This window comes from Pygoscelis adeliae, unplaced genomic scaffold, assembly GCF_000699105.1.
Source record: "Pygoscelis adeliae isolate BGI_AS28 unplaced genomic scaffold, ASM69910v1 Scaffold306, whole genome shotgun sequence".
NCBI lineage: Eukaryota > Metazoa > Chordata > Aves > Sphenisciformes > Spheniscidae > Pygoscelis > Pygoscelis adeliae.
This window is the reverse complement of record NW_008825072.1, coordinates 2,815,130-2,837,440: the sequence shown is the minus strand read 5'-3', so window position 1 is coordinate 2,837,440 and position 22,311 is coordinate 2,815,130. Positions and strand designations below refer to the sequence as shown.

At 39.8% G+C, this 22,311-nt stretch overlaps 1 protein-coding gene across 1 annotated transcript in view; it reads right to left on the bottom strand.

The window, feature by feature from the left end:
- The window catches only part of EIF2B3 (eukaryotic translation initiation factor 2B, subunit 3 gamma, 58kDa), a 105,468-nt gene that overhangs the window by 58,356 nt on the left and 24,801 nt on the right, over window positions 1-22,311 (bottom strand). The window contains exon 5 of the mRNA XM_009326625.1: window positions 18,626-18,737. Coding sequence (XP_009324900.1) covers window positions 18,626-18,737 — 112 coding nt within the window. The remainder of the gene's footprint in view (window positions 1-18,625; window positions 18,738-22,311) is intronic.

Here is a 22,311-nt window from a genome sequence, read left to right as displayed (position 1 = left end):
GGCCTCCACTGAAAATACAGAGAAAATGCAAATATTTTATACCAGACACTTTTATACTAGACTTCATCTGCTAGAATACCTCAATTGCTATGTAGAAACTGGGAAAGCAAAAGAGAGAGACCGAAATGATAGTAAGTCCGGAGTTTGGTGTGAACAGAAGAGAATACACTGCAAAGGAGGGTGGGGACTGCCAGAGACATTATTAATAGGTTTTACTCTTGAGCTCTGGCAGCTACTTGTTCTATACACAGAGGAAAAGGATTAATCAAGCCTTGCACGTAAAGGTTGTTTCTATGGTGTGCCAAAATATTTAAAGCAGTATATACAAAGTGTAAGCCTTATTATTATACACTTTCAATGTAATCATCTTACGCTACAGTTAAGGCCAGGATGACAATAAAGTAGATTATTGTGCACTATAACCAATTCAATTCCAACACAACGGGACATGGCTTAGTCACTTGGTTCAGATCTGGTATTTGAGCTTATTTTCCTTATGCCGGGCTAAACTGTGATTTAAGAGATTTAATCAAGCTTTGGGAAATGCTTTCTTTGCTAAAGAAGGAGAAAGAACTAAAAGTCTGCACCTGGCAATCCTAATAATTTCCAATTTTCAGCTCATTTTGCTTCCTGCTTCATGGAAATTCACCTTAGTAAATAATTGTTCCCTAAAATCACCAGGGCTGAAAGGATGACAACACATAAGAGGAACAAGTTTTAAGCAAACAACTGAAGCTGGAGGATTGTACAGAGGCTACTGAAGAACAGCAGCTCCTGCTGATCCCTCCTACGCCAGTTCCCAAAGGGCTAAGCAGTAGACATATGATATATTTTCTTAAATCAAATAATTACAGTAAATGCATGGGAAACAGTGAAACTGAATACTAGGTCAAAGCTGTAGGTCACTAGCAATATATAGCTTAAACACAGCAAGGCTGCCACAATTTCTTTATGTCACTGGCCTAGACTCAAAGGCAAATAAAACGGTACTCGGCAGCGTGACTGGCCGATCGCAGCCTTGCTCAATAAGGCTCCAAAGACCTTCTGTGCCTCTCAGGTGAGGTGGGTTTTACTAGTGGCTAGAACTTAAAATCTGTGATCTGCAAAATTTTGGGATTTAAGGTAATCACGTACCTTTGGATTACTAAAGCACACAGGCAAAAAGAAATCCCCCTTCTCCTGACCTTAAATTCCAAGTAAAAGCAGAAGTGGTAAAAACAAAGTGGAAATAAGCATCATAAGCATTTCCTTTTATTTTACAGGGCCCAGAAGCAGGACAAACTGAAGCTGTCACACATACCTTTGGATTTCCCATTGTGAGTAGCCTTCCAGGTACTTCATGAAAACCACCTACTTCTGCACCATCAGTTTATTAAAATTAAAAATCCCTCTTTAAACCTGTTACTGTGCATAGGCCATACCTGATCACTAACTTTCCTTTGCTAGGATCTCCACTTGACAGGCAAATGGGCTTTTACAACAGAAGGTGTGTGTTTATGAGTCTGTCTTTAGAAGATATTTGCATTCAAAACAGTTACATTTCATGGGACTGGAAAACAGCCTGACAAGAGTCCGATAGCAGGTCATTACGGTTAGAAGGAAGAACAGAGGGAGAGAAGAAAGAAAAGAGCAATACCTGTTGTGTGTTAGACAAAGCAGTGTCTAGCTCCCTCCAACACTTACAGTCTAAACAGCAAGACGACACGAATTTTGAATCCAAAGAAGGGAAAAATTCAAGTGTTACGGTTTAAATTACCAAAACCTACCCAAATCCAGCCCATGTAGGATGTCCTCTGCAGTAAATCTGGCAATGTTCATTTCCTTCATCTACCATAAGCAAATTATACTTGGCTCCTGCTCCTTGAGGATCTGTAGCTTCCTTAGCTGGTGCTTTGACCTGTGTTTCCTTTTGATTTCCCCCCGGAACCTACTGATTTTGCCTCACTTTTGATTCACGATAAGGTTTTATAATTGTACCTATTCACATCTCAACTCCACTGAAACCTGGACACTTTAGCCTTTGGTAACACAGTAACCACACTTCATCCTGACAAGACCCCAACAACTGTAAGCATCAAATACTTAATCAATTAATGAAAACAGCTTTATCTCTGGCAGAAGTTCAAGTGGGCACAGAACTTGGCTCTGCCGCCACTGCAGAGGGAGCCTGGCTGTGACTGCCAGGACACAGGCTGCTCCACGTCTCGGCAAGGCTGAATGGGTACATAGAAGAAAAATACCTTTCAGGGGAAACTACGCTAAGGTATCAGCAGTCAGACTGGATGAATCCTGCTTCCCTGCAGCAAAACAGAGGGATTTCCCGACTTGGCTACTGAAGTCATGACTCAGCCCGTGTATTCAGATACATCCTCAGACACATGCTAGCCCAGATTTAGGGCAACATCAACCTTGAGCCGCGAGATTTCGGGGGACACAGAGCCGTCAGGGCTCGGGGCAACATCAGGGTTAGAGTACAGCCCAATTCTGTAGTGAAGAAATACCCCAAGTGATAGGAACACCACACAAGAAATACAGAGATACTTGCATTCTTTTTCAGTTTAAAAGAACCTATACTATTTATCAGCTAATATTTTGACACATATAAAAACTTCATCAAAACAAAGCCTTAGAAAAACGTAGCATTCTTTTTGCAGAGTGACAGTAGAATTTAAAACCAAAGGAGAATTGAAGTCAGACTGAAGCCACTTGCAGACATCTCTCATCTTTTCAACCCAAAAGAACTTTATGATTAGTTCTTTTAATAGCTAACTGGCATTTTACAAAACACCATTAGAAATACCATGGGATGATGAACGTAAGTATCAAAAAAAAAAAAAAAAAAGGAAAAAAGACAAGACACAGAAAATCTATTGTTACCACAAGAAGAGCTTAACATCCATCCAAAGTCCAAATTTGCATTTTTTTTAAACAAGTAATTACAGTGGTTACAACCACACTGGATTAGTTTCTGGTTAGACCAGATTACTCATGATTTAAAATTTCCAGATTGGTTAATAGCTATAACAGAAGTTGCTGCTTCATATTACTATAAGAAACTGAGCTTACACCTAAAATGCTTTCAGGAGGGTGCTAAAGTTGGAGCACTACAGCATTAAGCCCAACTGAACAAAAACGTACACTGCACTGAGGACAGAGCTGGATTTCCAAAAATCTTTCTCACCTTTCACCCATTACTTGGACCTGAGTAACAGCCTAAGGTTGGGCCAGAGGAATTTCACTCCTTTTGAACAGTGATAATATGGCAATTAGAATATTGCAGAGGACAGAAGAAAATCCTGGCGAATTCAATGCAGGGAGACGGTACTTTGAGCAGTAGGTCAACTTCCTTCCCTGGGATGGTTACTGCTGACTGAGAAACTTCACGCAAACAAGAGTGGTGTTCCACACAGCCCAGCATATGCTAACTCACTTCATACAGTAGGTAGGAGCTGCCTTTAGAGTAAGTAGGAGACAGTCACTGTTCATTTAAAACAAACAAAAAACAAAAAAAAAACCCCAACCCACCCACATTCTTGAAGGAAAAGCTGTCTGGACAGTTAATAAGACACTGCTCATCTGTGTACTTTCACAATTTAAATACTAATTTTTTTTTTTAATTTTTTTTAGCTGCAGTTAAAGTCCAGTTTTTGGCCAAAATTAGCAAGTATTTTATTGCTGTGATAAGGAGACATCAGCACACTACTTGTCTGGAGGCAGTGTGACTTCAGCAATGAAATAGATAGGAGAAATGTCATTAATCTAGACTTCAGTGGTCCCTAATAGTGAAAGCAGTGGTAGAGAACCATTTTCACCACTGATCACAAGCTGGTATTGAAAAGCAAGAGAGAAGACAGCAACTGAAACCTCTGTTGCTTATGCCACCTGGGGTAGCGAGTTAAACTTCACAGCCTAGAAGCAATAAACTGGCTATGGCAAGTAACAGAGTTCAGATGCCTCCATAATTTGCTCTTAGAACAGCTCTCTGTACAAAGACCAGAATGGCAACAAATCCAATCCTTTTCCTTTACAAGGCTAAACCCACGGTAGAACAATTTCCTCATCTTGAAACACTTAGCCTAACAGAAAGAAAAAGAAAATGGGTAGTGGATGACCTGAAGATTATCATTTACAGTCTTCAGGCAACCTCAAATACTATTAAAACAAAACAACTTCTATTCCCTTCTTGCTTGGAAGTGACTGGGACTATTCCGTCTGTGGTTGTGGACTGTTTCAGTATTATCCAACTGCATAAACGAAACTAGTGTCAAAATTAAGTTTTAAATGGCTTGAGGTTTATAGGAATTAAAGAAGGAAAAATTAAATTTGAAACTCTGCTTGTTTACTAGCACTAATTAAATATGCCAGATTTCTGGGCAAGCTTCCTAGCCTGTGGCTACTACGTTACTGGCTTGTAAAACAGTCAACAAGTACACGAGTACAAAGCACAAACACAATAACAGAGATTTCATGTACAGTCCTGCCCTTAGTTTATAAAGAAAAAATGTATTAGAAACAATCTGTAACTATAAAGACCTGTGCTAACCCTCTAGACTATATTAGTAATATAAAAAAGGGCCAAGTCTACAATGGTTGCTTTTGCGGAGAACAGTTAAAAAAAAAAATCAGAGAGAGGTAAGAAGCAATAAGCACAACAAAAATGAACAGGAAGCCTTAAAAGACTAGTTTACTTCTAAAAATCCCATGCTTCTGGGCTCTGCTCTCAAAATAATTTGCTATTAAAAATAAAAGGGAGTTTTTGCACTTCAACAGAAGAAGTGGGTCTGATTATTCACACCACGGAAGATGCCCTCCTCACAAATAGTAGATTATTGTATTGGAATTCACTAGAAAATAGGTTTATTCTGAAGAGCTGGAATTTCACATTTAATGGGAGCAAGGGCCATATCCATAATTGTACGGTCCATTTAGACTCTAAACTCTTAAGACAGGTACTATCTTCGCTTTCAACATTTTAAAGGAACCAGCACAATGAGCTCATAGTCTGTGAGGAAGCTATAAACCAACCAAGAAAGAACAAACTAAAGCCAGCCTCAGATAAATGGACCCTCTGGAGATTGCTCATCTCGGCACGCAGCTGAAATGAAACAGAATAAAATGCGGTGGTGCCTGCATCATCCCCAGGTAGGTAGGGGCAGGAGAAGGTGGGACAATCCCATGGCCTAAATGCTGTTCTTTGCACATCCTTCTTTCAGGAAAACCTCCCAATTTACTTTCCCTGGATGAAGCAGCCATTTCACAAAAGCGGCAAACAATTCTTAATGAAGAAACACTTGAGGACAATTTGCTGCCTTGACAGCTTTAAAACGAACAGCCTTTCACAGCAACTCAAATTAACGCGTGTTCCCACTGTACAGTAGCCTTGCTCAGCTTTAAGGAAACCAGGAATTATGCTTCAATAAAAATTCAGCCACGCAAATATTCTGCTATAAAAAGAGGCATAAACATATAACTCTCCAAATTCCAGAGTCACGTACATGAGGCAAAGGGAAACGACATAAAAATAACTAGGTTTTTGTTTACATCTCAGATTTACAAGAGCAATTCCAGAAACTAATTTCTTCCACAGAGGCATTGATTTAATTAGCCTGCATAGCACGCTTTATTTGTATTTGGACCTCTGACGTACATTAATAAAAAAGGAACAAATATACAATGGATACACACAAAATAATTTGCTAAACTTCTTCTATGCCCAGGTGCAGGTAAGGATTCTCGAACACACTTTCATGGGCTCTTCCTTACTTGCAAATGATCCTTTTTCAATGTATACAAAACTATGTATGTTTTCAATTAAAAACATGACTGGATCAATTTGATCATATATTCTTGCAAACCAGCCAAAAATCAAATACAAACTGAAGCCCCGAAGGAAATTCTGGAAGTACAAACCATACAGCACAACAGTTCTACTTCTGGCAAGGAGAATCACCTCTCCTTTTGAAACAAAGCTAGAAGCGACAGCAACGTGTAAAAATAAGCTGTCATTCAGCAATGAAATAACTACATTAATGAACAATACTCAGAAATAATAAAAAAATGTAACTGGTGAACATCTCGGCTAAGCAAGTAAGCACAAAATGATCAAGTAACAGCAGAGCACTTGCTTCTTACTTCTTGATAACTCTTAATCTCAATTTTGGTTCTTACTATTCAACCAGCTGAGAAAATTAGCTCCTCAGACGGGAGCACAGGATTGTCTTCAGGATACAAACAGTGGCAGTGAGGGTGACATTTTTGCTTAAGATAACAAACAGGACTACTAAGAATGGGTTCTCATACACTTTTTTCACTGTATTTTGATCCACATTAGTACAGACTTTCTCTAGTTGTCCTTCCTCATGTTAGATTTAAAAGCCAAAACATCCCAGAATTTGGGGAATAAATATTTAACTGTGAGTAAGAAGATATTATCCACTTCTGGAGATAACGCGCAAGTTTAAGACAGTGCCTACCTGCATGGAATACTTCCGAAGCTCAGCAACTTCTCTCCTCCCCATAACTTCCCCTAATTCTCCATATCCTCAGCCTGCAGCAAGCAGGGATCAACAATTTAGACCAGTAAACTTACATTTAGAAATCAGATCAGCCTTTACAAAGATATGGCCCCAACATTGTTCACTTGCATGCACTGCAGTTGTCCTTGACTCTCCGCCCACATGCACAGCACACATTTGGTTGTGGCCTTAAACCACTACAGTGCAGCACACCTTCCCGCAGTCCCCGTTCATTTCAACTGTTTACATGCTGAACAGCTCCATTCAGCTTTCACCTCTTCACCACGCAGTAACTTTTCAGGCACTAACCAATGATGAAAAACACTCATCAGCTACATGTCAGCATATCTAGAAACCTTAGGAAACAGCAGTATCCTAAGATATTAAAGATACTTCCATTGAGACTTGAATTAACACTTACAGCCAGTTTTCTTACTGTCATTGTAGGAGGAGCCGAAATCAGCAGTTAGTGACACAGGCACATGGCAGGTAAAAGACCGAAGCCTTCCAGAAGTCCTCAATAGAACCTGTGAGTCACCTGCACAGGGGACTCAACACGTTTTGCTTTAGGAAAGTTAAGAAGTCAATGGACTTAAAGAGTGTAAAGCAAAACTAGCCTTTACATTATTGTGCTGCAGCCTATGAGCTTTGTCACTTCAAGACTCGTGCTTAGAACTGAACACTTTTTTCAGAGATGCACAAGTTCATATCCTTGCATCCGCTGCCTTCAAGATGGTGAATCAATCAGTCATGACTTCAAAACACAGAAAGGAAGGAACAGGTAAAGTGACAGATTTCTTTGCAGCAGGTTACTCAGCTGTGCTTCAGCTCTGGTGTTTGGCATTTCTGCTGTTCGTGGCATTCTTGACTTATGCGTTCATTATATCTTCATTTATGCACATAACCTTCATGAGGCCACTATTTAGCAGGGCAGTATCCCTTGGTTTAGTACCAGAACTCATCATTCAGAAAACATTAACTCCTTCTCTTCATGCATAAAATTTTAACAAAAAAAGTGAAGAAGCAGATCACACACAGCAGCCCAAATCAGCTCAGATCTTTTAAAGCAGATGACTCATAGGAAATTGTTGTCACACTTTAAAAACGTTTAGGAGAAATGAAAGCAGTTAGTCTTTGGAGTGATCGCCTTCTAAAGGGAATTACTTTTCTACTGTGAAAAGTATGCTATTTGAAGAACTATAAAAGATTAACTCTTGTTTGATATTTGCATTTTGTTGGAACCGGAAAGTGCTGACCGAAACTATACATATGGGTAACAAAACCACAATTCTTATCTCAGAATTTAAAAGCTGCCATCAGGTGGCCAAACTGGCAATGGAAAGCAGCAAACGCACGCAAGAATTACGAAACATAAACATCACGTTTTCCCATTTATCCAGAGTAGTATGGACCTGAGAAAGCCCCGACGATACTACTATTTCTGCACCAGAACTGGCTCCTACCGAGTCCTTCTGGTACTTCCACGGCATGCCCTGAGCCCCCGCAGGACTCACTAGCTCAGGAGCTGCTCTGCCCGCCCAGCTACGCCGCTGCCAGCCCAGCCTGGCCCTGGCAGCAGTACAGCCACTGGCATGTTAGCTCAGGTGCACTGCTACAAGCTGTGCCAGACTCAAGCCAGCATTTGTAAAACCAGTTCCTGCGCATGCAAGGAACCGCCTATCTACAAATTTGATCGTGTACACTCAGGAGTAGTGGCTTGTTAATGCAAAAGAAAACATATTTCATTTTTCACTGTGTGTCCAGTGCTTTTGTATGAAAAACTGGAGAATGAGTACATTGAAAGGAAATTGGAGACAGTAGAGTGATAAGAATAGCAGCACATAACAACGTAACACACAATAAACTATACAATAATACATTTAAATACTACTGGCGTCTGACACGCAGAAATGCAAGTGCTGAAACTGAAAATCTGGGTTTAAACATGATCTGTAGCTCATGCTGTACGCAGTGTTACATCAGCTGCTTCCTGCAGGCTGTTTTAACAAGTAATATTCTGATTCTAAATGCAGGAAAGCCAACAGTTAATACCCTGTATTCAGAGCAGCATTTTACATTTACAGTACTGACATAAACATTCATGAGTTATGCCCCTACGAGACAGGAAAGTAATACTGCATTCATTTTAAAAAGTGAAGAAAATATGAGAGACAAACATTAAGTGGCCTTCTCAAGGCCACAAAGCCAAGTAGAGAAGTGAGATCTCTTTGTATATTAATTACAAGACATTCTTAATGCAAACAGGTGATAGCACATCAATCCACGTGTTAACTTTTACCCTTTCCAGCACCAGATCACCTGTAGAACAAGAGAATTCTTCCTCTGTAAACAAAGGTTGCTTATTTTAATGGTTCTCTATAACAATCAAACAGATTAACATTTCTATTTTTTTCCAAAGACAAGAATAGATTACTGAGAAGTAAGGTCAGATAACTCTTCTGCAAACCCTTTAAGTCAACAGCTGTCCAGGACATGAGAAATCATTTCTTACCCCAGGCACGAGGTTATCCCTGTCACATATGAAAGCCTGGAACCTGTATAACATCCCTAGTATCATAACGTCTTCTTTTCAGTTGAAAAACATCAAGGGCATTGCAAAAAAATGCCAAAGCCTACTTTTTTTCAGGTTGCTTCCTTCATATAATAACATAAATCAGAAAACAGCCAGAATCCTGAGTTCTAGAGCTACACTATCATGGGGTACATCTAAAACAAACACACGCAAGAGACATATTCCTTAAATCTGAAATAGATACTATTTTCTCAAAGGGCAAGATATAGAAAAACATACCAGCAAGCACTAATTTGTGTCACTGATCTATCCCCTCAATAGCCAGAGGCTACTTTTAACTACACTAACTTAACAAAGGAATCTAAATTGTATAAATCAACATCTCAATTAACATTTTGTTTAGGAAGAGTTACGGAAGAGAAACAGAATTTAATCATTTGCTAGCACAGTGGCTCCAGAGGTCTGGGAGCGAGTGCAAGAAGAATGGAGTTGAATGTGGGAAGGGTCCATTATTCTTTCAATAGCGTCTGGTGCTGCAAAATATGTGCTTGCATACTTTCCTACTTGAAAAGCTTAAGTCTTCAGTAGCTCCTTGGTCTGGGAAAATGGCAGGCACCCAAACGCTAACCCAGGGATCTAGGAAGGAGATCTACCTGAAGAACAATATTTTTCAAGTGGCCTTAGAAGTGAAAAATGGCCATAAAGAGAAGTCTCATTCCCAAGGGATTTTATTCTTTGTGTCTGGCTGCTGTTCGTCAGGTGCCGTTCCCCGCACACATACCCAGCACATTCTAATGCAAGAATGGAGAGAGGGCCTCTCTGAAAATAATCACACTTGCTGAAAGACCTGCCCCGCATAAATATCTCTAACAACAGTACAAACAGAAATCAGCCTTCTTGCCCAATACTTTAGTTGAAATTTATGGCACCGCTGGCCGTGATTGTTATTACTATTCTACCTGGCTAAGGCTCAAAGTCACAGAAGTGGGAATTTCAGAGGTATTTTCAGAAATGCTGTAGCTCATTTGCAGGGAAAAAAACTGACAAAAAAATAAATACCTAGTTCTAGAAATGCTGTACCCATATATTAGTGAACAAAGCTACATATTACACATGTATGAACACATGTACCATAGAGATGGGACAGAGAAGTTGGGGACACACATGGCCTCTGAAATGATATTTAATGCTACACCTTGGGAATAATAAAGCAAAGGGAAAAAAATAAAATCAAAGGGAATACTGAAAGACAGTCTCTTGTGCTCTTGCAAATATCACCAGCTGCCGGAGGATTTATATGCAGAAAAAATAGAAGTTGAGCTTTAACTTGAATTTCCCTTGCTTTCTTACTGGTTTGCTTCCAACCCTCGGAGTTTAATTAAAGTCCATCAGCCAAATTTTTTCTGTCTGAAGGCCCTAAATTATTCCCTTTTTAAGTCTCTCTGTATTGACTGACCCAGATTTTTCAAAATCTTGAGCTTCCACTAACCTGAATTATGAATACCACACACCCCCCATGTTTTTTTTAGAGGTTAAAGGATTTCAAGATGATCAACCCAAGTAATACCAACAGCTATTGTTGGCCAATATGCAGGCACACGTAAGTTATACTTAGAATGAGTATTGTGCAAGATATAGCATTCTGCATTGCCAGTTCACATATCAAGGTCTAATAGCCATCTCCTCTTAATTCCTAACAGCGTATTTCATATTTGGTGACTGGGGAAGGAGACAGTCCTGTAAGAAATCTCTAAGACAAGTGGATAAGAGGTTTTACTGCATGTGAAAGGAATCTCTATCTAATCCTCTCTAGCTGAGGAAATGGTGCAATAAATTTGATGAAGAAAGGAAGGATTTAAAGCCAGAGAAAATTAAGATTTCTCAAAGCAGAAACATAGAGGACATGCTGCCCTTCGGAATAGATCTCTGCTATTTACTCGATCTACCGGAAGAACTCCCGGGGAGCACGTCTTAGCAAGAGAAAGGAAAGTTTGCTATGCTCTTCATTTCCTGTGTAATTCCAGAAACTGCCAGCACAATGCTGTTTGGGGAGAACCACACAGCGGCTATTCAAGAGGGAATTCAGCATTGTATTCTGAATGAATGGAAACATTTTGAAAGATATATATTTGCTGTGAATAAAGTAGAATGAGAACTCAGTAAGGATCGTGGGCACACATATACCTTCAACCAGCTAATTGTATACTCTGACTCTTTCCATTATGACTTTCACAATATTCTTAGCAGTGCTAAACATCCCAGTAAATCATCCAGGTTAGAATTCACAGTAGCCATGAAGTAAGCATAATAAATCTGCACTGATAATATTATGCAACTACAGTTCAATTGATACCAAGTGTAGCTAATTTTAATAGAGAGGCTATCACTTTTATGTATCCCTGCAAGTTAGTGATTTGTGATCTCACAGACCAGGATGAAGGAAAGGCTCTTCAAAGTAAGGACTTTTTAGAATAAACTAGATGAATGGTTCCTTGCAAAAATCCCAAGGGTATTTCCCTCCAGCCCACTGCAAAAATCTTCCGCTAAGCATGACAATTTAAAGGATTAAAAAAAAAAAAAAAAAAAAAATCAGTAATGCAGAACAGTAAAGGAACCACAAACTTTGGCTGGGCTTGGGAGCCAGGACCTCAGCCCCAAGCAGATTCAGACCTTTTTACTGAAGAGGAACAGTCACATGCCTCATTTCACCCTTACTTTGCTTTAAACTGGGCTGTTTCCTCCTCCCCCCCCCCCATATTCCACATTGGCTGATAAATTCCCCAACGGCGGGTGTTAACTAACTCTTCATTCCAGTCTGCTCTGCGTCATGGAGTTCCACATCCCGCTGATGAGGAACACATGGCGGACATGTGGTAGGGGAGAACCTGACAGCGCTCGCACAAGCGGGGATAACTCCTCTGACCTTTGGCTTTTTTTTCTCTGTACCATCCCAACAGCACAGTAAGGAGTCTGTGCCCCTCTGTCGCGTACTGGTCATTCTGGGATCGCTGGCCACAAGCTGAAACCCTAAGATTTCAACAGGCAGCTCTACTGAATACACACTATGGCTGAAAACGTATATTAAAAGCAAGTAATTGATCATTCTGTGTCTCGGCCCTAACCAGACCATTCAGAAGAATATTTTGATCATACAGATTACGTCTGGATCAACTGAGGTAAATATGTCACAAAAACAACCGGTGATGGCTGCATTTCCCATCAACTCTGTGAAATAAACTAACTCACAGAGTTGCTAAAAACTACACAGTGGCAACTGCCTGAAATTTTTAAGACTTCTTTTAAAACGAACAGACCATTTGTCATCTTTTCAAGACCCAAGCCTGGCTTAGAGTAACAATGAGAGAGATTCAACTTCAGTATTGTCCAACCTGATGACTCATCCAGAGCACTGCATTTACCAAGTCACATGGACTCAAGGGTGTCCAAGCAATACAGTCAGCTCTTCCTCCTTTGAAACCTCCGAAAAGTAAAACCGAATCACGGGCTAAGTGCTGGTCCGAGACCACAGCAGACAGACAAATGACTAATGACGATCCGCGCAACATACATTACTGACGATTAGAAACCAAACGCTGAGCCTCATGCTCTCTGCTTTTGTCTTACGCGTACTGAAACACTGGCAAGAATCTTGCAGTAAAATTAAACCCGTTGCCAGTAAGTCTTTCTATAGCTACATTCAACAGGAGTCATTGCTAATATTCCAGATTCTAAGATTCATGACCTCTTACCTGTACAAGCTGTCAAGACACGGCATGACCTTTCTTTTATAAATAGGACCTGGATATGTTGTACATTCCTTTCAACCCCCCCACTGAATGAATAAAATAGCACGGCAGCAGCAAAACACAAAATCCTGTGGAAGCAACAGTATTAAAATCAGTAATAGCAGTATGTTCATTAAAATATAAAGTCAATGTCTCATGAACTGCTTTGATAGTATGTTCACGTTTTATATGTTATGCTTGTACAATAAAGCACCAAATTAAAATGTTTTCCTTATATTTGGCTACATACATTTTAGAAACAATAAATCATTTAAAAAATACTCCATTTCTGAAGTAGAAGGCTACACTCATCCCCAACATATTTACAGAAAAAGCAGAGCAAGTTGAGCAAAGTTTAAATGCATAATAAAAATGGCAAACTTTCCGAGAAAATGAATGCCTTTTAGTTATAGCAGCTACTCTTAGTGAACTGAGAAACTTCTAAACAGGCATGCAAGACCTCCGAGGGCATCTTGGGAACATCTACTCCCAACTCATGGCTCAAACAACAACTCACAGGCCAATATCTTTTTCTGAAATGTTCAGCAAAATCCTCTTTTGTAAAGAAATATGATTAAAGCTACACCAACGTTTTTAAAGTGTGGTTATAGTCTGAGAAGTTAGTGTGTAAAAATCACACCCTCTTATTCAATAGACCTAGTTCCCCTGTTTTGATTCAGAGTCAGATCCGCTTGCCTTACTGGCTAAAATAACTTTTTACAACTTTCTAAATTCCTACTAGTACTGTGAAACCAATTCAGTTCTGGGAAGGGGAACCAGATTCTTTTCTGGCTCATGCATCTGCAAAAGGATTATTACCTAAATCAACACATACAATGTCTATTTTTGTGATGGAAGAGCCGAAAAGAGTCTGACTTATTTTCTGGAAGCTAGTCAGAAAATATTATTTTTATTTATGAAAAGAGCAGATCTGGACTAACAGGTAAGACAAGATCTACGCATCACTCTCTGAAAGTCACATTTTAGAGAAAAAAGATATATCCAACATCTTTCCATGGCATTCCTCAAAATATCACTTGAATGCAAAGGAAACTTAGTAACCAAAGTTTGCTAATAGTGAAAACTACTGATTTTTCCAACAAGGGAACACCACCAAAGCCAATACATGTATATTCATCCTGTAGACAGCTGAGCCCAGCAAAGAGTTTCTGCTCCCTAGTCTGCCCTGAGTTGCTCCTCAGGATTTTCCTGCCGAGTTGGGTTATTGCACCCCTCCCTTCCCTGCCAGTGGCACTGCTTGTGGGGACCACGCCCTAATGCAAAGTAAAAAGAACCAAGTTATCAAAGTCCTCCTGTTTAATCTATTAAAAGTAATGCAACTCATTTTGACACATGTGGCTTATGAAGTACTCGATCATACATCCAGCTGGGGGCAAGCTGGAGGTGGTGGCCCCCTTCACCAGCACAGCTGGATCTACAAGAGGACACCTGCCCATGATCTAGTTTAGGATGCTTCACACAGTGGAGCATCTGCCTATACCTGCGTCATTCCCAGCCTCTCTCGTGGAAGTAGATTTTAAAAGAAAAAAAACGAAAGAACGACCATAGGAGTGGCAGAGTATTTCAGAGATGCCAATTTTCCGAGGAGGGCAGTTTCAGAGAACAGAAACACTAAGGAAGTTGCAGTGTGTTTATACATGATCCACTTATTTAAAACAAATTATCAGCAGAAGAAAAGGCAATATCCCAAGGCAACAGAAAGGAAATCAAGTGTATCAAAGCTATTCCTGAACTCCCATTACCTACCCACTTGGCAGCACTGACTTAAAATTATACTACACCATTCATTTTTACTCTCATGATGCAAAGGGAAAAGGAAGAAAAAAACTCCCTCATCTTACCCCCCTCTTTTTATTAAAATATCTTAAAAACAGATCTGTATTGTTACTTCAAGGTTACTAATGTTAGTAGTGTATATATTTATAGATGAGGTATATCTTTCTGTCTGAAGCACATGAGGTAATAAGTAGCTGGAATTGTCATGGTGATTTATTAACATATTCTCTAGGAGAAGCCCTGCACCTGCGTCTGTGCAGACAGAACACCCACGAAGGCTGAACTCACCCTTACACAGCCCACAAGATCTTAAAAGGAAATGCTCCAAATTTAGACCTGCTCCAACAGGTGTCTTTTACTGTCTCACTTTGCATGACCATAAATATCAGAGGTGGAGCAAAAAAGCTCCCTGTCCATTGTAATTGTGCTTTGAAAACAAATACCTTTGCCCCCTCCAAAAGCAAAGGTGGCAGCTATGGAATTCTCATCATTTCCTCACTCCTTCATCCTGCCAAGACCCAAGTCAGAGAGATGTCACCAGCAAAACCAGGCTCCAGGGATGAGCACATAACTTCATTTTTTTTCTCTTCAAAGGGCCATAAGCTGGCTCCGAAACTTCCCCAAACTGTATTTCTTTCATTCTAGTATGTCATCTTGCAGCTATTTGCCAAAGTGAATGACATGCACAGGCTGTTCATGGCTTTTTATAAGATCTCATTACCCAAACAGGGAACCATTTCCTTGAAAATGCTTTCCCCAGCAGCATTAGTCTCTCTAGGCACCACCAATAAATTTGTCTCCTGGCCCATCCTGATGCACACCAAAACGTGCCTGGATGGATGTATTTGATACTGTTTTGCACTTGTTTACTGAAGGGAGGACACTACCTGTGGGACTTGTCATCAGGGTGATTAACAGCATAGGGGAAGGGGGAAAAAAAAAAAAAAAGGACAATTTTGATGGCTGAATGGAAAGCTTTGCCAGATTTGCTCTGGCAAACGAAAGAGCAAAATTCAGACTCCTTTCTGTGGTGTAACAAGGAGAGGCATTCTCAAAACCAAAATCGCTATCCACGACTCACAAAACCCCAAAACAAATCAAAACAACAAATCTGGAAAAGAAATCCTAACCAAACTGAGAAAGAGAATAACAGGTTACACATGAACTTAGAAAACCTATTAAAATGTTTCATTCTGTAACACTTCCGTTATTACAAAATGCCTGAGTCCAGAACAAATAAATATTTAATACTCAACAGGTACTCAGGAGAATGTGTGTTTTCCCCTGTCCCTCCCCACCAGCTGCTCTTTTATGGCAGGAAAGTGAAGAGCGTGAAATCCAATGATAGGAAGAAGGCAAAGGTCAGGAAAAAGGTTTTTCTTCAAGGATTTAAATTAGCGTTCTACAGCTTTGGATGTTTTGTCAACACAACTTCCCTCCTGTGAGGCAGGGAAGCCAAAGGTCCTTTGAACCATTTCTGTATGGGATCTAGATTTTTACCAGTAACAAGATTCCTAGCTTTAAAGAAAAGTTCATCTTCCCTCTTCCCATCCCTTTCACCACTCCCTCCCTGTCCCTCCTTCCACTCCCCTCCTTAAAAAGGGAGAGAGAAAAGAAAATAGAAGAAGAAAAGGATCTTTAGAGCAAAACAAGCACTGAAGGAGTTCTAGAGTTCATGTAACAAGACCACCATAGCCCTTCAAAGGGACCATTAAAAGCAAAACAAACAAAAGCAACACTCTCAAGATGTCTATTGTATTTTACAGAGGAACGAATGAGTGTACTGGAAATTCTCCCATCTTGCCACAAAGTCTGTTATTTCATCAAAACAAAGTCCAGAGATCAAGAAACAGCCAATATGGTAGCTGAAAGTCAGTCACTTCAAGTGATCCATGAAGAAAAACAAGATTGGGCTTGCTCTTTTTTTTCCCCCCTCTCCTTGCTTTACTATGATGTGTTAAAAAAAAGACTTCAAAGATTGTTTTAAGCGTCGCTTTTGTTTCTCACACGAGAAAGTCAGGGTTTGAGCAGGTCTAGACAACACAGTGGTTAAAACATCATTAGCTGCCAACACTTTGTCTTCCTAGAGCTCCCACAGTTGTTGTTACCCTGGAATTGCCTCATTTGAAAGTATTTGACAATTTCCATATACTATTTTGCTTCCCTCAGAGCCGCTCCAAGATGGTCCCTGTAAAACAGAGAGAGTGCGTGAGCATCTACAGCAGGCAGTTTCAGATGTCAGAGGGTCACCCAGGTGGATACTGGCTCAATGCTTCTGCCTGATGCTTGAGAGCATCTTTTTCTTAATTTTTTTTTCTTCTTTTCAATACTTAGCAGATCTTCTCTCTTTGTGCTTCTAGACTATCCTATCATCTGTGGGCTTTACTTGGAGGGTTGTTAACACTTTACATTAGCTTTGAGAGCTGTGCATATGGAAATGTAAGAAAGACAGGGAGACATACAGATTTTTATCCCATTTGTGTATCACCAACACTACATTTACCAAATCCCAAACAGCTACACTCAAGAAGATCTGCTGAAGACAATGTATCTGAACAGGTGTTCCTGAAGGCAAAGTTTTGCCTACAGGATAAAGCCTGATTAATTTAGCTATAGAGTAACAGGAATGAGAATCCTCTGGTTAGATGAACCTGTAAAATCAGAGGTCAACTAAGATCACACATGTTACAGCAATTTCTAAGTCGCTATATCACAGCCCCCCACTAGTGCTGGGAGAAAACCATAAAGACAAGCCTATCGCTAACAGTAGATAACATATTCCTCCCTAGCCCAAAATAGATCTATTATCTATTAGTCTTTGTTTCCTCAGAAACACAGAATGCAGCAGTGCTGAATTTCCTACAGCATGCAGATCAGCTGCTGTGTACGTACAGAAGGCTTGCCTGCAGCTTGGTCCCTGCCACATCCAAGAAAAACCCAGGAGAGAGCCAGTGGGAACACGCTGGGACAGGCTCTTTCCATCACAGCAGTTAACACATGGCTCACTCTTGACCACCTTCCTTCTAGGGTAATCCTTAAACTCGGGCAGAAGAAGAGTCATCTTTCCATGGGCACAGAGCACCTCCCTTGCATTTGGTAGTGGGATGTTCAAGGTAAGATTACACCTACTGTGGCCTACAGCACACACCTGAGGCATTTTCACAGAAGAGATTATCTGGGCACAGACCCCAGATGTCTGCATCGTTGACTTAGAAGGTCCATGTGGATGAATTTCCCAGCTCTCAGATGGCTGCCCCACAAGTGTCTAAGCTCACAGAGGTGAAAGTCTGACTGTCAGCCTGGGACAGACTACAAAGGCTGGGTCTGAAGGAGCCAGCAGAGCTTTCCACAGAAAATGTCAGACAACGTGTGTCCGAGAAAACTAAAATCACTGTACAGAAGAGCGTAAAGAGCAACAAGTCTTTCATCTTTCATTCTTCTACTAATGGATATGAATTACACTGTGCTAAGCTAGTCTGGCATATTTAATAAATTCATCGAAGTCCCCAGTGCAGTTTAATGGTGGATATAACACAGATTCTCCAATGAATCTTTTGGGGCCTGGAAACACAGCTGAGGTTTTGTGCCTTATACGCACAAGAGAGTTGTGAAATCCTGAGAGCCTTTCTCAGATACTCTGTAAATCTGTCTGGGACTCAGCCAATGAGACTAGCATTTCATTTACGGACATAGGTCTACCACTTCTGAATCTAATCTGTATCTGAACTATAGCGATACTGGCTTCATTTCAAGGAGAGTTACCTTTCCACCATTCCTTTTCTTCCCCTGGAATTTTTCACAATAAAGGTATCAGACAAGCCTATCAACTTGTTGTAATGATGTAATGAATAATAAAATACCACTCCCTGAATATTGCAAAAGCTGCTTTTCCTCTTCCCTTCTCATCCTACTTTGTCTTTAACCATCACTCCTAGTCCACAGTTATTCTCCCCCATCCCAAGTTCAGTTTCTATTACAAGGACGCATAAGCTTACTTCTGAAGGATGGATCTTTTAATGACAAGTTCTTCATCCAAGTCAGCTTCATTAGCCATGAAGAGCAATCTTTTTCCTGTGTCATCCACTCCAATGAAGTCGCGCTGCTCCACTAAAGTAGAAAATCAAACACAATCATTATATAACCCTGTCTTAATGCAGGCTGGAAAGACAAATGGGACCACCAACCACCCCCAAAATATGAAATACTAGGTTTCAGACTAACCCAGCAAATCAATGAATTTGCAAAAGCTATCCACAATATTTATTAACTTCTTTTCAGTCAGGGTAGCTGATATATATCGTGACATTCAAAACACTGGCCCTGCAAGCTTGTTGCATCCTTTTTATGAAGATGCCAACTACAGGTCCTGACACGCAACAACTCCATCTTGAGCTGTGCTTTCCTTCTCTGTCTTTTTTTTTTTTAAATAAAAAAACAACCTGCTACCTGAATTTACACAACAAACCCAAGGCAAGCAGAGTGTTCTTCAAAATCCAACTGCTTCTTCCTCATCATAAATCACTCCACATTAGAATTTGGTGGTCTGGAGAGGATTATGATTTCAGTTAAGACATAACTACTTTGCAGCTGATCTCTGATTTCAGATAAATACTGATAGCAATAGAAAACCTAAATCACTACATAAACACACATAAAAGTATATATTCTAAGACTCCTACCATTGATGTTTCTGGTTGGGTTAACTTGGTTTAAATATCTATTTATAAAACTGCCAACCAAGAGAATACCTAATAGTCACATACATTATTGTGGCAATTCCCATCTCCTGCAATCAGTGACTGTGCATCAACGGTGACTTTGGTCTACTGAAATGTAAAGCATTTATTTTTGAACAGTTTTCCACAACATCTGAATACAGTGATGGCAGCTTATTCTAACTTGCATTTTGTAGTACATTCCATCACTCTGGTGGCAACATTACACTGATCTTTACAGGAACACAGGCTGTACAAGAATGCCATGGTACAGTTCTAACAAAACCCTCTTTTCTCCCACTAAATACTATTATTTTGGGCCCAACTGGCAAATATTCAATCTCTAAGTTCTAAATCTTTAACCACATTGGAGTATGCTCTACAAGTAGTTAATTCTCTATGATCTTTTCTCAGCCAAACTGTTTTTAACCCTATTTTCCCCAATTCAGCCCTATCCCTTATTTTCCTTTTACCCGTTCCTTCAGAGTTACCATAGCAATAACCACTATCAAAATACAGTCAAATCTATGCAGCTATTGAAAGTTCTCCTACTGGCAGCCTTTGATCCAAGTGATCAAGCATACCCTCTTCAGAAATGCCCCACATCCCCTCTCAGAAATGAATCATACAGCGAAGTAGTACAAAAATAGGCCTGAACATGTAACACTATTACAAATTAAGTACAATTAGGATAAAGCTCGCTTACTGTGAAAACTCAGAAATAAGTCTTGAAAGCAGTGCCGATTCTCATGCTAGGGAGGGCGATGAAGTTTGAGAGTAGGGGCTAACCAACCATCGCCACTGCCACCTAACTGGGGTCTTCTGACAGGCTAGAAACACAATAGTGACAGATTTTCCTCCATCAAGGTACCAACATTTCTCTCAAAGTTCAGGTTGTGGCTGCCTACCTCCTGACCATTCCTACAGTAGCATATTACACTGCTATCACAAAGCTCTATGCAATAAGAAAAAGGGAAAAAGAAAACTTGATGAAAATGGGACCAGGTACATGACTGCCACCAAACCAGTTTCTCTTGCTTGTGTCATAGGTAAGAAACAGACAGTGAAACCATGTGAGAGCACTATATTTTCTTCAGTAGCGGATGCCAGGTCAGGTTAGGTTTTTCTCTGTACACTGGCAATAATAGCATTACTTTTGTAATTTAGAAAAGACAAAAGTTATTACTAAAATCAATTACTCAGAGATACAAGAGTGCTGTTTCAAATCACACTGGCATTACTTAGTGAGGAAAAAATAAATGGAAGAATGAATACATAACTAGTTTATAAAATCCCTGCAAGGAAAGTATGAGAAAAATGTTAAAGCTGCAGTGATGGTAACTAAAAAAATCGTTTAAAGTATAAAAACAGAATGCAGGATGTGTTTTGTCTCCTCACAATAGATAAATAAGGATTTGACACAGCTGTTGGAATTTATTAATTACCTTAGAAATTAGATCCCCATCAATTTTGAGGGCTTTAATGACCTAAAGAAATCATGACATCACAAGAGAATGGAAGTTGAGCAATTCAGTTATGAGAAGAAATAATTTTCAGTCAGATTTTCTAAAATGCTTTTTAATCAAACATAATTAATTGACATTTGGGAAAAAGACACCTTTGTTAAAGATTCAGTATCCACACCCTTTCAATTAAAGGGAGAGAATTCACACGATGCAGCCTGCAAGACCACCAAGAGGTCTTCTGGCAAACACAGGGAATACCAGTGATGACATGCCTGCTGCTTTCAAGACAAGAAAAACAAGCAGGAAAGAGTCACCATCCCCATCTTTTCTGCCTTTCTTCATACATAGAAAGGTTCAGACACTTTTTTCCACTCAATTCCTTGCAGGTCATCTTTAAGCACATGGCTCCATTCTGGGTGTCTGAATTCCTGACACACTGTTTATTTGGGTTACTACCATTCACTAGCACTCTGGTTTTGGGTTGGTTTTTTTTTTAATTGCCATGCCTCTTATTGATCAATTAAAAAAGCCAATGAGATGATTATTGTCAATATATGATCCCCTAAATACAAAAGCCAATGAACTTCACTCTGTAATGTGCAGCTGAGTTATGTCAAGCGTTTCAGGAAACCATCCGTATGAATTTATAGCTGCTTAACACTGCAACTCATGCTAATTTAAAAACTGTTCCTTGTATCACAGTTCTTGAATGTTCAATAATATCCCGAAAGCAACAACTTTGTATCAGATTCCATGACATATGTGAAATAAGAGTCTTGTTGCTCCTTCTCAGAAAATGAATGAATTTGTAGGAACAGTGAAACAATAAATAAAGCTGCAAATATATCTAGTGGCTCGTCAGGACTAAGGATCCATTTCCTAATACTAACACTTGAACAGTACAGTGCAAATACATAGAAACATGTATGTGTCACGATTTAGAGAAGGAGCTAATAGTGCGACATACTATGAAAAGCTGCCTGACACATTCCATGTTAATATCTTGTCTTCAGTTGGTTATAAATTTCAACAATTTTTAACTGTTTGGGATGAAATTTCCAATGCCAGGTGCCTGCCTTAAGAGGAACATTTGGAAAACTTCAGCAAAAGCAGTTCAACTGCTTCTAAGGCTAAAGAAAAAAAAAGTGTTTAGCTTAAGCTTAAACGGTTGCGGCCCTTCCCTTGAAAAGCTCTGGTATTCCAGTTCTTCAGAGAAGCAGCATGACATTCAGTAAGCACTGCTGATCTGTGTATCAAGAGTGTACTTTTTGCCATTTGACTCCATTATAAATCTTTGAAAAACTGCAGTTTCACGTGCTCTTTTCAAGACTTCTATTTTTGCTGCAAAAATTTCTGCATGTTTTATTCTCAAGAAAAGGTTGTTTCAATTCCTCAGCTCCTAGAACTGATCAAATAGCAGGTGCCATCTAAGGCCTTATGTACCATCAGGTGGTACAAGCAAAGCACACAAGCTAGGAGTGCGTGATCATGGCACACAAG